Genomic DNA, 13,083 nt, shown 5'->3' with positions numbered 1-13,083 from the left:
GTGGAGTCTTTAGGGTTTTTTATGTACAGTATCATATCATCTGCAAATAGTGACAGTTTAACTTCTTCTTTACCAATCTGGATTCCTTGTATTTCTTTGTTTTGTCTGATTGCCGTGGCTAGGACCTCCAGTACTATGTTAAATAACAGTGGGGAGAGTGGGCACCCCTGTCTTGTTCCTTATCTCAGAGGAAAAGCTTTCAGCCTCTTGCTGTTCAGTATGATGTTAGCTGTGGGTTTATCATATATGGCCTTTATTATGTTGAGGTACTTGCCCTCTATGCCCATTTTGTTGTTTTTATCATGAATGCATGTTGAATTTTGTCGAATGCTTTTTCAGCATCTATGGAGATGATCATGTGGTTTTTGTCTTTCTTTTTGTTGATGTGGTGGATGATGTTGATGGATTTTCGAATGTTGTACCATCCTTGCATCCCTGGGATGAATCCCACTTGGTCATGGTGTATGATCCTTTTGATATACTGTTGAATTCTGTTTGCTAATATTTTATTGAATATTTTTGCATCTACATTCATCAGGGATATTGGTCTGTAATTTTCTTTTTTGGTGGGGTCTTTGCCTGGTTTTGGTATTAGGGTGATGTTGGCCTCATAGAATGAGTTTGGGAGTATTCCCTCTTCTTCTATTTTTTGGAACACTTTAAGGAGAATGGGTATTATGTCTTCTCTGTGTGTCTGATAAAATTCCGAGGTAAATCCGTCCGGCCCCGGGGTTTTGTTCTTGGGTAGTTTTTTGATTACTGTTTCAATTTCTTTGCTCGTAATTGGTTTGTTTAACTTTTGTGTTTCTTCCTTGGTCAGTCTTGGGAGGTTGTATTTTTCTAGGAAGTTGTCCATTTCTTCTAGGTTTTCCAGCTTGTTGGCATATAGGTTTTCATAGTAGTCTTTAATAATTCTTTGTATTTCTGTGGAGTCTGTTGTGATTTTTCCATTCTCATTTCTGATTATGTTGATTTGTGTTGATTCTCTCTTTCTCTTAATAAGTTTGGCTAGAGGCTTATCTATTTTGTTTATTTTCTTGAAGAACCAGCTCTTGGTTTCGTTGATTTTTGCTATTGTTTTATTCTTCTCAATTTTGTTTATTTCTTCTCTGATCTTTATTATGTCCCTCCTTCTGCTGACTTTAGGCCTCATTTGTTCTTCTTTTTCCAGTTTTGATAATTGTGGTGTTAGACTATTCATTTGGGATTGTTCTTCCTTCTTCAAGTGTGCCTGGATTGCTATATACTTTCCTCTTAAGACTGCTTTCGCTGCATCCCACAGAAGTTGGGGCTTAGTGTTGTTGTTGTCATTTGTTTCTATATATTCCTTGATCTCTATTTTGATTTGTTCATTGATCCATTGATTATTTAGTAGCATGTTGTTAAGCCTCCATGTGTTTGTGAGCCTTTTTGTTTTCTTTGTAGAATTTATTTCTACTTTTATACCTTTGTGGTCTGAAAAATTGGTTGGTAGAATTTCAATATTTTAGAATTTACTGAGGCTCTTTTTGTGAGCTAGTATGTGGTCTATTCTGGAGAATGTTCCATGTGCACTTGAGAAGAATGTACATCCTGTTGCTTTTGGATGTAGAGTTCTATAGATGTCTATTAGGTCCATCTGTTCTAGTGTGTTGTTCAGTGCCTGTGTGTCTTTACTTATTTTCTGCCCGGTGGATCTATCCTTTGGGGTGAGTGGTGTGTTGAAGTCTCCTAAAATGAATGCATTGCAGTCTATTTCCCTCTTTAGTTCTGTTAGTATTTGCTTCACATATGCTGGTGCTCCTGTATTGGGTGCATATATATTTAGAATGGTTATATCCTCTTGTTGGACTGAGCCCTTTATCATTATGTAGTATCCTTCTTTATCTCTTGTTACTTTCTTTGTTTTGAAGTCTATTTTGTCTGATATTAGTACTGCAACCCCTGCTTTCTTCTCACTGTTGTTTGCCTGAAATATGTTTTTCCATCCCTTGACTTTTAGTCTATGCTTATCTTTGGGTTTAAGGTGAGTTTCTTGTAAGCAGCATATAGATGGGTCTTGCTTTTTTATCCATTCTATTACTCTATGTCTTTTGATTGGTGCATTAAGTCCATTTACATTTAGGGTGACTATTGAGAGATATGTACTTATTGCCATTGCAGGCTTTAGATTCGTGGTTACCAAAGGTTCAAGGTTAGCTTCTTTAGTATCTTACTGCCTAACTTAGCTCGCTTATTGAGCTGTTATATACACTGTCTGGAGATTCTTTTCTTCTCTCCCTTCTTATTCCTCCTCCTCCATTCTTCATATGTTGTGTGTTTTGTTCTGTGCTCTTTTTAGGGGTGCTCCCATCTAGAGCAGTCCCTGTAGGATGCCCTGTAGAGGTGGTTTGTGGGAAGCAAATTCCCTCAGCTTTTGCTTGTCTGGGAATTGTTTAATCCCGCCATCATATTTAACTGATAGTCGTGCTGGATACAGTATCCTTGGTTCAAGGCCCTTCTGTTTCATTGCATTAAGTATATCATGCCATTCTCTTCTGGCCTGTAGGGTTTCTGTCGAGAAGTCTGATGTTAGCCTGATGGGTTTTCCTTTATAGGTGACCTTTTTCTCTCTAGCTGCCTTTAAAACTCTTTCCTTGTCCTTGATCCTTGCCATTTTAATTACTATGTGTCTTGGTGTTGTCCTCCTTGGCTCCTTTCTGTTGGGAGTTCTGTGTAATTCCATGGTCTGTTCGATTATTTCCTCCCCCAGTTTGGGGAAGTTTTCAGCAATTATTTCTTCAAAGAGACTTTCTATCCCTTTTCCTCTTTCTTCTTCTTCTGGTATCCCTATAATATGAATATTATTCCTTTTGGCTTGGTCACATAGTTCTCTTAGTGTTGTTTCATTCCTGGAGATCCTTTTATCTCTCTCTATGTCAGCTTGTATACGTTCCTGTTCTCTGGCTTCTATTCCTTCAATGGCCTCTTGCATCTTATCCATTCTGCTTATAAACCCTTCCAGGGATTGTTTCACTTCTGTGATCTCCTTCCTGACATCTGTGATCTCCGTCCGGACTTCATCCCACTGCTCTTGCATTTTTCTCTGCATCTCTGTCAGCATGTTCATGATTTTTATTTTGAATTCTTTTTCAGGAGGACTGTTTAGGTCTGTCTCCTTCTCAGGTGTTGTCTCTGTGATCTTTGTCTGCCTGTAGTTTTGCCTTTTCATGGTGATAGATAGTGTGCAGAGCTGGTACAAGTGACCGCTGGAAGAGCTTCCCTTCTTGTTGGTTTGTGGCCTTCTCCTGGGAGAATAGCGACCTCTAGTGGCTTGTGCTGGGCAGCTGTGTGCAGACAGGGCTTCTGCTTCCTGCCCGGTTGCTATGGGGTTTATCTCCGCTGTTGCTGTGGGCTTGGCCTGGCTGGGGCTGCTCCTCCAAAATCGTGGAGCCCCGTTGGAGGGGGAGCGGCCGGGAGGCTATTTATCTCCGTAAGGGGCCTCTGTGCTCCCTGCTGCCCAGGGGGTTAGAGTGCCCAGAGATCCTCAGATTCCCTGCCTCTGGTCTAAGTGACCTGTCCTGCCCCTTTAAGACTTCCAAAAAGCACTCCCCTTCACAAGGCGCTGGGTTCTTGCAGGTGTGGATGTGGTCTGGATGTTGTCCTGTGTCCTGTGGTCTCTATTTTAGGAAGATTTTTCTTTGTTATATTTTCATAGCTCTATGTATTTTTGGGAGGAGATTTCCACTGCTCTACTCACGCCACCATCCTGGCTCCGCCTCCAGGTCTTTATTTTTATTTGTCTCATTTATTATGTCTGTTCCTCGTCTGCTGCGCAGCAGTGTCAGGGTCCTGGTTCAGCAGCTCTGTGATCCTCTTGACATTTCCCTCATGGTCATGAACTGGCTGCCACAGCTCCTGACATCATCACTGTGTTCAAGGCATGATAGGCAGTGTCGCCCTATATGGTGTGTAGGCTGTACACTGCCCAATTCTAGGGGTCAGCATTTACTACGTAGCCTATGGAAATGGGGCCTCCTACTGTTGTAGAATGCACAACCTATACAACTATACTAGGCAGTCCTAGGGTATAGGCAGCATGAGCATGAGTCTCTCTCTCTTTTATAGAAGAAATTAATATATTCTCTGGAAGCCCACTCGTTATATCTCATTGGCCAGAACTTGATCCCATGGCCACCCTTAATTGCAAGAACATCTGGGAAACCAAGTATTTAGGTTTGTCATCTGCTAGAGAGGGGTATAGGCATGGAAGAGGGGATTGGGACAGCCAGCCTGTAGTGACTGCCACAAGCTTCAGGATGGGGAAGGACATTAATTCAGTCAGAGCTTCCATGGATGCAAGTTATAGAATCCCAGCTCAAATGGGTTGAAGCAGAAACAAAGAAGAATTTGTTCCATCAGCTGAGAAAGTCTGAAGATAGCACAGCGCTTCAGGTCTGGCTCCATCCTGGTCCTCAGTGATGTCATTAGGCATCTGTCTCTTCCCATTTCTCACCTATGCTTCCTCCATGTTAGAGCCATTCTTGTCAGGGCCCTCCTGTGTGGGGGCAAAATGACTGTGTGCAGCTTTAGGCTTATTTATATTCTACCGTCTTGGCACCTCTCCCCCACTGCCAAGGAGAGCGTCTCTTACCCAGAAGGCCAAGCACACATGAGGTCTCAGGAAAGAAAAAATTTCTTTACTCATTCTTTTTTATTTTCAGCCACAACGTTCATATTTTTGTTCAGAGTCTCAAGGCTGTCTCTCATTGGCCTGGTTTTATGATCTTCTCTGACCAGTCAGCTGAGGCCAGAGGGAGGCAATGCTCTGATTGGCCAAGTCTGGGACACGTGGTCACTGCTGAGCTAGGGAGTAGGCTTAGCCCAACCCAATCCCTACAACTGAGATGGAAGGAAAACGGGGGGACCTGTTAACAAAAGACGGACTAAGACTGCTACAGGCAGAAGAGGTGTCCACTAGAGATGAACTCTCTAGACCACTAACTCTCCAGGCCATTGACTCTTGTCTAAGAATTGTCTCTGATCCCTGACCCCACCAACTCTCTCTGAGGTCTGAAGGACTCCCTTCTGGCTCAGTACCCACCAGACCTCAGCTGGTGGAGGACCAGCAAGTTTCCCTTCACTCTTGCTGTCTGAGCGTCTTCTTTTCTACCTGGAGCACAGGCTCCAGGAGGACTGGGTGCCTTGACTCCTCCATTCCCACCTCTCCATGGCCCAGGGTGGGCACTTACCTGGTACCTGATAAGGGTTTGATGACTGAATTCTGTTTTTTTCTCATATACCTTTGTGCTCTTTCCCAGAGTCCACAAACACATCAGAACTGCGGATTTGCCGAATCAACAAGGAGAGTGGGCCATGCACGGGTGGCGAGGAGCTCTACCTGCTGTGTGACAAGGTGCAGAAAGGTGAGGAGCCTGGGACAACGAGCAGGCAGAGGGGTGTCTGGTGGCTTGCAGGGGTACCCATGGAGCCTGGGAGGGTGAGGCAGGGGAGGAGCCGGTTGCCTAGGGCAGCAGAATGGAAGGATCCAGAACCTTAGTTTTGCAGTCTGGCAGAAACAGCTGATTGCTTCATTCACTCACTGAGTCACTGAGTCCCCCCCCCACCACTTACTCACGGACAAAGAGGGTGGGCTGTCTGGGTGCCAAGCAGTGCTTGCCAACACTAGCTCAGGCGACTCTGATATTAACATCATGGAGTTACATAAATAAATGCTTTATGGCACTTGTGATAAGGGTTATGGATAAAGAAAACAGGGTAGGAGATGTGTCTCCTCCACTTCATTCATGTCTATTCAAATGTCTCTTTCTCAAATAGGGTTTAAAAAAAAAACCTACCCAGGATTGCCTGGCTGGGAAAAACTTCCCTTTTACTGGATCTTGTCTGGACCCTTTGCTCTTTCTTTCTTGTGACTCTATTATAAATAACATCACCAGAAACAGTAATACAGAGCTAACATTTATCTTGTTCTTACTGTATGCCAAGATCTATTGTAAGCACTTTGTACATATCATCTAACTGCGTAACAGTTCTATAAGGCAGATCCAATTATTATCTTCCTCTTATAGATGAGGAAACTGAGGCACAGAAAGGTTGAGTAACTTGCTCAAGGTCACACAGCTAGGCAGGTAGAGACAGGATTTGACTACAGGTGGTCTGTGCTTGTAATCATTCTTCTAGAAGATGAATAGAAAAATAGAGTTGGAAAAAAAATCACAAAGATGGTAAAAAAGAATATTCGGGGGAAAATGATGCTAAGAAAGGGAGTAGAGGGTAATGGCTAGAGGGATTGTGGGGCACAATTTTATTTACAGGGTCCAGAGAGGAGTGCTCTCAGGAGATGACATTGGAGCCATTGAAGGATCTATATGGCCCTCTGGAAAAAGTGTTTCAGCAGAGGGAACAGCACGTGCAAAGGCTCTGAGCCGGTCTAGCTGTTGGAGGACTGTCAGGGCCACTGGGGCAGGAGGGCAGCGAGAGGCAAGGAAAGTGGAAGGACCCATCACAGGGGTGCCCTCTCCCCACCAGCCTTTCTCAGGCTGTGTGATTATATCCTTAATGTGTCCCGCACTGGGTCATAGGGGCAGGACCCAGGGCTGCCTTGGTGAGCATTTGTGTCCTCGGAACCGCCCAGTCCATGGCCAAGCACACATGAGGTCTCAGGAAAGAAAAAAATTTCTTTACTCATTCTTTTTTATTTTTAGCCACAACATTCATTCTTTAAAAAGAATTTTTTTAAGCCATTTTAAAGTATACAATTCAGTGACATAGTACATTCACAATGTTGTGCCACCATCCCTGTGCAGTCCAGAATATTTTCATCACCCCAAAAAGAAACCCCTTACTCACTGAGCAGTCACTCCGTTCCCCACTCCTCCAGCCTCTGGCCACCACCAGTCCATCTTCTGTCCCTATGGATTTGCCTGTTCTGTACTTTTCATATAAATGGAATCATACGCTGCGTGTCCTTATGTGTCTTTCACTCAGCATGATGTTTTCGGGGTTTATCCCTAGGGTCGCAAGTGTCAATGCTTTGTGCCCTCTTATGGCTGAGTACTGTTCTGCTGTCTGGATGTGCCCCATTTGGTTTGTCCATTCATGGGCTGATGGGCGTTTGGGTTGGTACCACTTTTTGGCTGTTACGAGTAGTGTTGCTGGGAGTATTGGCGTGTGAGTTTCTGTTTGAACGCCCATCTTCATTTCTTCTGAGTGCCTATCCAGGAGAGGGAAGTCACATTTTGAGTGAAGGAGTGGCTCCTCTGTGCTGGGCCCTGTGCTAGGCAGTGCTGGGATGCCACAGGGACACACACAGCCCTGGGCCCTGCCCTCACAGGGCTCTCAGATCATGGGAAGCAGGGAAAGAAATACAAATTACAAAATGTGGGTTTGACTGAGAAAGAAGACAAAGTACGGAGACTAGACAGCAGGAAGACCAGGCAGGGACTGGGCATCTGGGAAGGCTTCCCAGTGGAGGTGATAGTTAACTGGCATCTGAGGCATGCCAAGGAGATTGTTAGGGCCTGGGAGTTGGGGTCAGGGCAGGGAAACCTTCCTAGGTGTGAATGAGAAGCCACAGATGATGGGAATCCTGTTCTGTCACTCATTCACTGGCCAGACTTGGCCAGGTGACTTCACACCCCTGAGCCACTGTTTCTTCATCCCTAAAGTGAGCTGGTGTTCGGATGAGATGGGATCCCAACTACCCAAGAACTACACTACAAAGAGTTGGCGTTTACTGAGGATATTCTGACTGCTGGGTCTGAAGCTAGTACTTTGCGTAATGCAAATGGAAAGAATCATACTTAACACGGACTGAACACCTATTATACACTAAATCCTCTCTTGCAAGCCTTTTACTTGGCTAGACTCATTTAACTCTCCTACTAATCCTGTGAGGCAGGGACTATGGTTTCTATCTGTTAAGGTAAGAAACTGGGCCCAGAGATCTCAGCTAACTTCCCGTAGGAGCTGGTGGCGAAGAGCTCTAACCTGCCTGGACTCCCTCCCATCTTGGCTCCACTACTTGCTATCTGTGTGACCTTGGACAAGTGACTTTACCTCTCTGTGCCTTTGCTTCCTCCTCTATATAATGGGCTTCCCAAAGGTACCTTTTTCATAGGGTTGTTATGTGGCTTAGAGGCAAGCCATGTGTGTCCAACACATATAAAGCCTCAGTAGATGGAGTTAGTGTGATAAGCGGCACTAAGAAAAAGAAATAGCAGGCAGAGTAGCATGTTGAATCCAGACCATTCTACCAGCTGTGTGACCTTGGTAAGTCCATAACCACTCCAAGCCTCAGTTTCCCCATCTTTGAAGTGGATCCATAGAAAAGGGTTAACATAGCAGGTCTGAGACTGTTATCCTTTGACAGTCCTGCTTACAAGGTTGGCCCTTGGGCACAGTTCGTAGCTCGGGGGAATCAGCATGTGCTTTGTGACTGCACTGGGAGAGGACTCTGACAACTCGTGCCTACTTTCCCCTGGACTTTGCTCCAGGCACCTTTTCCTGTTCCTGAGTATGCTTGGTGTCATTTTGCTGTACTAAGTCATAGCCAGGAGTATAACTATAGACTGAGTTCTGTGAGTGCCTTGAATGAATCATGGATCTGATGGTGGTCTTGGGGGTCCCTGACATGGTGGGGATATTAATTCTACCTGCCTCTGAGGTTGCCAGAAGAATTAAATGATGTATATAAAAATACATAAAACACTTAGTGACTGGCACTCAGTAGGTGCTCAACAGGTTAGCTGCCACTATGATTAGTTTTATTCTTAGGAATATTAATATTGATGTCGGGGAGGCCGAATGAGTTGGGGATCTGATAGGCCGGTATCCCGGCTCAGCTGACATCTCTGCTTTCCCACCAGAGGATATATCCGTGGTGTTCAGCAGAGCCTCCTGGGAAGGCCGGGCTGACTTTTCCCAGGCCGACGTGCACCGCCAGATTGCTATCGTGTTCAAGACACCACCCTACGAGGACCTGGAGATCATTGAGCCAGTGACAGTGAACGTCTTCCTGCAGCGTCTTACTGATGGAGTCTGCAGCGAGCCTTTGCCCTTCACGTACCTGCCTCGGGACCATGGTAACCTTGGCAACCCGGGGTGACCTACCGCCCCGGGGACTAGGTCTTTGGCCTTGCTTGGGGTGACCCAGAGGGGCCAGGGGAAGAAGCAGAAGTAAAATGCAGGCTCAGCTGCACAGACTGGAGTTTAAATCCTGGCTCTGCCATTTACTGGCTGTGTAGCCTTGGCTTCTCCAAGCCTCAGTCTTCCACTGTGAAAAATGGAAATGATAATGGTACCCATCTGATGGCATTTTGGGAATATTTAATCAATCCTCCCGTCAGCACACCTGCTTATGCCTGGCCTTTTCCCGAGTAGTGCTGGGGACACAATGGTGACTGAGATAGCACCAGCCCTGCCCTCATGAGTCTCACAGTCTTACAGGGAGACAGACCTGTTGCCACATAGTGATAACGAAAGTGGGCAGGACAGAGACAGAACAGCTCAGGGCATCTAACCCAGGCTCAGGGGTCAGGGAGGCTTCCTAAAGCTGGGCTGAGGATGGGAGGATGTGTAAGCTGTTCTCCAGTGAAGCAGTAGGGGTTGAAGAAGAGGGTTGTAAGCAGCTGGACACCAAGTGCAATATTGTGCCTGGGGTATTCCAGGAACAGCAGAGAAACCTAGTGCGGCCAAAAGTGGGTTTGGGTTTCATTCTGATTAAGATGTGGACATCTATTTGCATTGGTTGGCCAAGAGTTAGAACAGCTCAACAACTTCCTCAATGATCTCTATAACTAATTCTTAATTTGTATTATTGATGGATTATTTTGTATGTCCCTGGTGTCTCCTGAACAGACAGCTACGGCGTGGACAAGAAGCGGAAACGGGGGATACCCGGTGTCCTTGGGGAGCTGAATAGCTCTGGTGTGTCTCCTCTGCCTCTTTCCATGCCCATCTCCAGGTCCCTGGGAGGGGATGATTGATCCCTCTGCCCAGCCCCACCCCAGGGTAGGGAGAAGTGGCTGTGGGGATCCACGGATCCTCATTTCTGCTTTCCCTCAGACCCCCATGGCATCGAGAGCAAACGGCGGAGGAAGAAGCCAGCCTTCCTGGACCACTTCCTGCCCAGCCACAGCTCAGGTGGGTCCGACTCAGTGCAGGCCCCTGCCGCCTGGGGTGGGCTGAGGGTGAACTGAAGCCCTGCTTTGCTGGCCTCTTCAGGTCCCCCACCAAGAACTCCCCCAAGGCCAGTGACTCACCACTTAGCCAGCAGCAGAAAGTGGAAAGAATAAATGGTTCTGATACAGTCTGCAGGCTCTGATGTCCACTGGGCCATTTACTTGCTTTGTGACCTTCACCAACTTGCTTCACCTCTCAGAGCCTCAGGGGCTCCTCTTGAAATTCTCCTCACATAACCTGCCTCACTGGCATTTTAAAATGTATGTATTTTTATAGACACTATATCCCAGGCACATAAGTGTTCTGCGGATGTTTTCTCATTGAATCTACAGTCACCTGTGAGGTGGGTGTTATCTCTCTCGCTCTCTCTCTTTCTCTCTCTCACACACACACACATTTTACTGGTGAAGAAACTGAGGCCCAGAGAGGTGAAGTCTCTTACCTGAGGTCACACAGCTAGCCTGTGATGGAACAGGGAGTTGCTCCTGGGCATCTGTATCTTTTAATGATGAAACACTAACAGGTAGCAGGGAGTAGATGGTGGATGAATGGAGGTGGTTGTCAGAGCCAGCCAACCACGAATTCAGAGCCTGTCTCTAGTCCAGCCACCCTGTGGCCTATCCTACCCGACTTCACCTCAACTCACATGTCAGCCTTCAGTGTCCATGAACTCCAACTCTATCTGTCTGCCATCAGAAGTAGCCTCCCCACCCACTGATCACTAGCTCTGAGACCACTGCCCCCAATACCCCAGCTACCTGAAGACTCGCAGCTCCCAGCTAGGCTCCAACCACTCAGTCTACCCAGCCTGAACCACTCCAGTCAGGTCCACCCTGGGGGTGTAAGGTACCAGCTGTTGTCCCGGCAACCCACTACAACTGGTAACCAATGCCCCAAAGCTCCGCCCCTAGCAACCGCCAATCCTAGCTCACTTCTCCACCTTCAATTTCCCAACCCCTCCTCAACAGCCACCCACGATTCATTTACATCCTCCCTCACCCCAGTTTCCCAGTGTCTTAAGTCTCACTGGGGCAAAACTCTCTTGGCACTACAAAGATTATAATGGTTAGAAGCATAGCCTCTGGAATCAGACTGGGTTTGAAATTTTGAGGCCACAATTTAGCCACTGTGTGTGACCTCTTTGGGCCTCAGTTTACTCATCTGTCATACGGACCTTTTAGGGTCCTTTCTAGAATTTAGTGAGGTCGTGGTTATCTAGCACAGTGTCTGGTACAGAATTAGTGCTCAGGAGGTGTTAGGAACTTGCCAGAAATCAGGAATACCACCTGCATTTGTTATGATCATATTTTATTATGTTCATAGCAAAACCGAAAATAACAGGGGTTTCAAAAGAATAGAATTTATTTCTCTCCTCACATAAACACATTCCAGAGGCAGTTGTCCAGGGATGGTTTGGGGGCCACATGATCATCAGAGACCCAAGCTCCTGCCATTTTCAACTTGTATCTCATGGTCCAAGATGACTGCTGCAGCTCCAGCCATCATGCCTATATTAAAGCCAGCATAACTTAGTCAGATGTCCACATTAAGTTGTAAGGAAATAGCATCTGGGAAATAGAGGCTGGAAAATAGGGTCCAATAGCCCTGGGTCTCTTTATGAGACACATGTAAACAGCCTTTGTTGGTGAGGTTTTTCTTGCTTCAGAAAGAGAGACTCTCCTATAATGACACATTTTACCTTACGATTTGGGTCTCACTTGGGTCTCCCATGGTGTGAATATCACTTTTGGGGTTGTCTCTGCATTTTGGGGGTCTTTGGAGCTTCCTCTCCTTCCTCACTTTGGGGAACTTCCCTGCTGCAGGAGCATGGTTTCAACCCTGGTTCCACAACCCCACTGCTGTATGTAATTGGTTGTTTTGTCTCAGTTTGCTTATTAAATGAGAATGGTGATAGTTCTTGTTCAGAGGTTGTCCTCGGGATTAAAGGAGGCCAACACTGATAATGCACTTAGCATAGGACAGGGCATTCCACTTTAGGACCTGGCCAGGAGTTGACCCTGAAGCCCACCATACTTCCTTCTCTCTTCTCATCACAGCAGGCCCTTTCCTCCCCCCGTCAGCCCTGCTGCCAGACACAGACTTCTTCCCTGGCACCGTGACCCTCCCTGGCCTGGAGCCCCCAGGCGGGCAGGATCTTCTGGAGGATAGCTTTGCCTACGATGACGCCACAGCCCCCACGCTCTTCACCATGCTGGACATGCTGGCCCCGGCGCCACCACTCGCCAGCGCTGTCGCAGGCAACGGGGGTGTAGGGGCCTCAGCTGGGGAACCTCCCGGCCCCGAGCCGCTGACGCTGGACTCATACCAGGCCCCGGGCCCCGGGGACGGGGGCACTGCCAGCCTTGTGGGCAGCAACATGTTTCCCAATCAGTACCGCGAGGTGGGTTTTGGGGGTGGCCTTCTGTCTCCAGGGCCTGAGGCCACGTAGCCCCCGCGGCGCTGGGTGAGGAGGGAGGTGAGGAGCGGAGCAAACTCATCCAAGATGTCCAGCACTCCCATCGCCTTGGGCCGCCCTTGGTGAGTCTTCCGACCTCCTGATCCTTCTGAATCGGACATCTTCAGCGCTGGCGAAAAGCTCCGTGGCCCCGCTTTCCCCTGAGCCCATTTTACAAATGAGAAAACTGTCTGGGGAGGAAAAGGGGCGTGGCCTCTGCGCCGGCTTGTCACAGCTGCCTCGGCTCCGCGAACGGGGGGCACCTCCATGCAGATTCTGAGGAATGTACATATGGGAAGAGGGTGCACATCCCCAGCCCTCCTTTCCCAGGCTTGAAGGTGGGGGTAAGTTGTTCAGTCTTCCCAATAAAGATTAATTTTTGAGCGTTGGGAGGTCTTGTCTCTTTTTCGCTTGGGAAACACCCCCGACCCCTAAAGCCCAAAGCGTCGAGGCTCCCCTGCACTCAG

The 13,083-nt window shown here is 47.2% G+C and overlaps 1 protein-coding gene across 5 annotated transcripts in view; it reads left to right on the top strand.

Annotated features, from left to right (window-relative positions):
* RELB (RELB proto-oncogene, NF-kB subunit) overlaps positions 1-13,004 on the top strand; it is a 35,961-nt gene extending 22,957 nt beyond the window's left edge. For 3 of the 5 annotated variants that reach the window (XM_073225881.1, XM_037005479.2, XM_037005486.2), the window contains 5 exons: positions 5,280-5,384; positions 8,847-9,062; positions 9,838-9,906; positions 10,045-10,122; positions 12,219-13,004. In XM_073225881.1, coding sequence (XP_073081982.1) covers positions 5,280-5,384; positions 8,847-9,062; positions 9,838-9,906; positions 10,045-10,122; positions 12,219-12,610 — 860 coding nt within the window. In that variant the 3' untranslated portion in view covers positions 12,611-13,004. The remainder of the gene's footprint in view (positions 1-5,279; positions 5,385-8,846; positions 9,063-9,837; positions 9,907-10,044; positions 10,123-12,218) is intronic. The other 2 variants (XM_037005480.2, XM_073225880.1) reach the window with 1 other exon arrangement.
* Positions 13,005-13,083: the final 79 nt, after the last annotated feature.

This window comes from Manis javanica, chromosome 17, assembly GCF_040802235.1.
Source record: "Manis javanica isolate MJ-LG chromosome 17, MJ_LKY, whole genome shotgun sequence".
NCBI classification, from domain to species: domain Eukaryota; kingdom Metazoa; phylum Chordata; class Mammalia; order Pholidota; family Manidae; genus Manis; species Manis javanica.
This window is presented reverse-complemented; position numbering and strand designations above follow the sequence as displayed.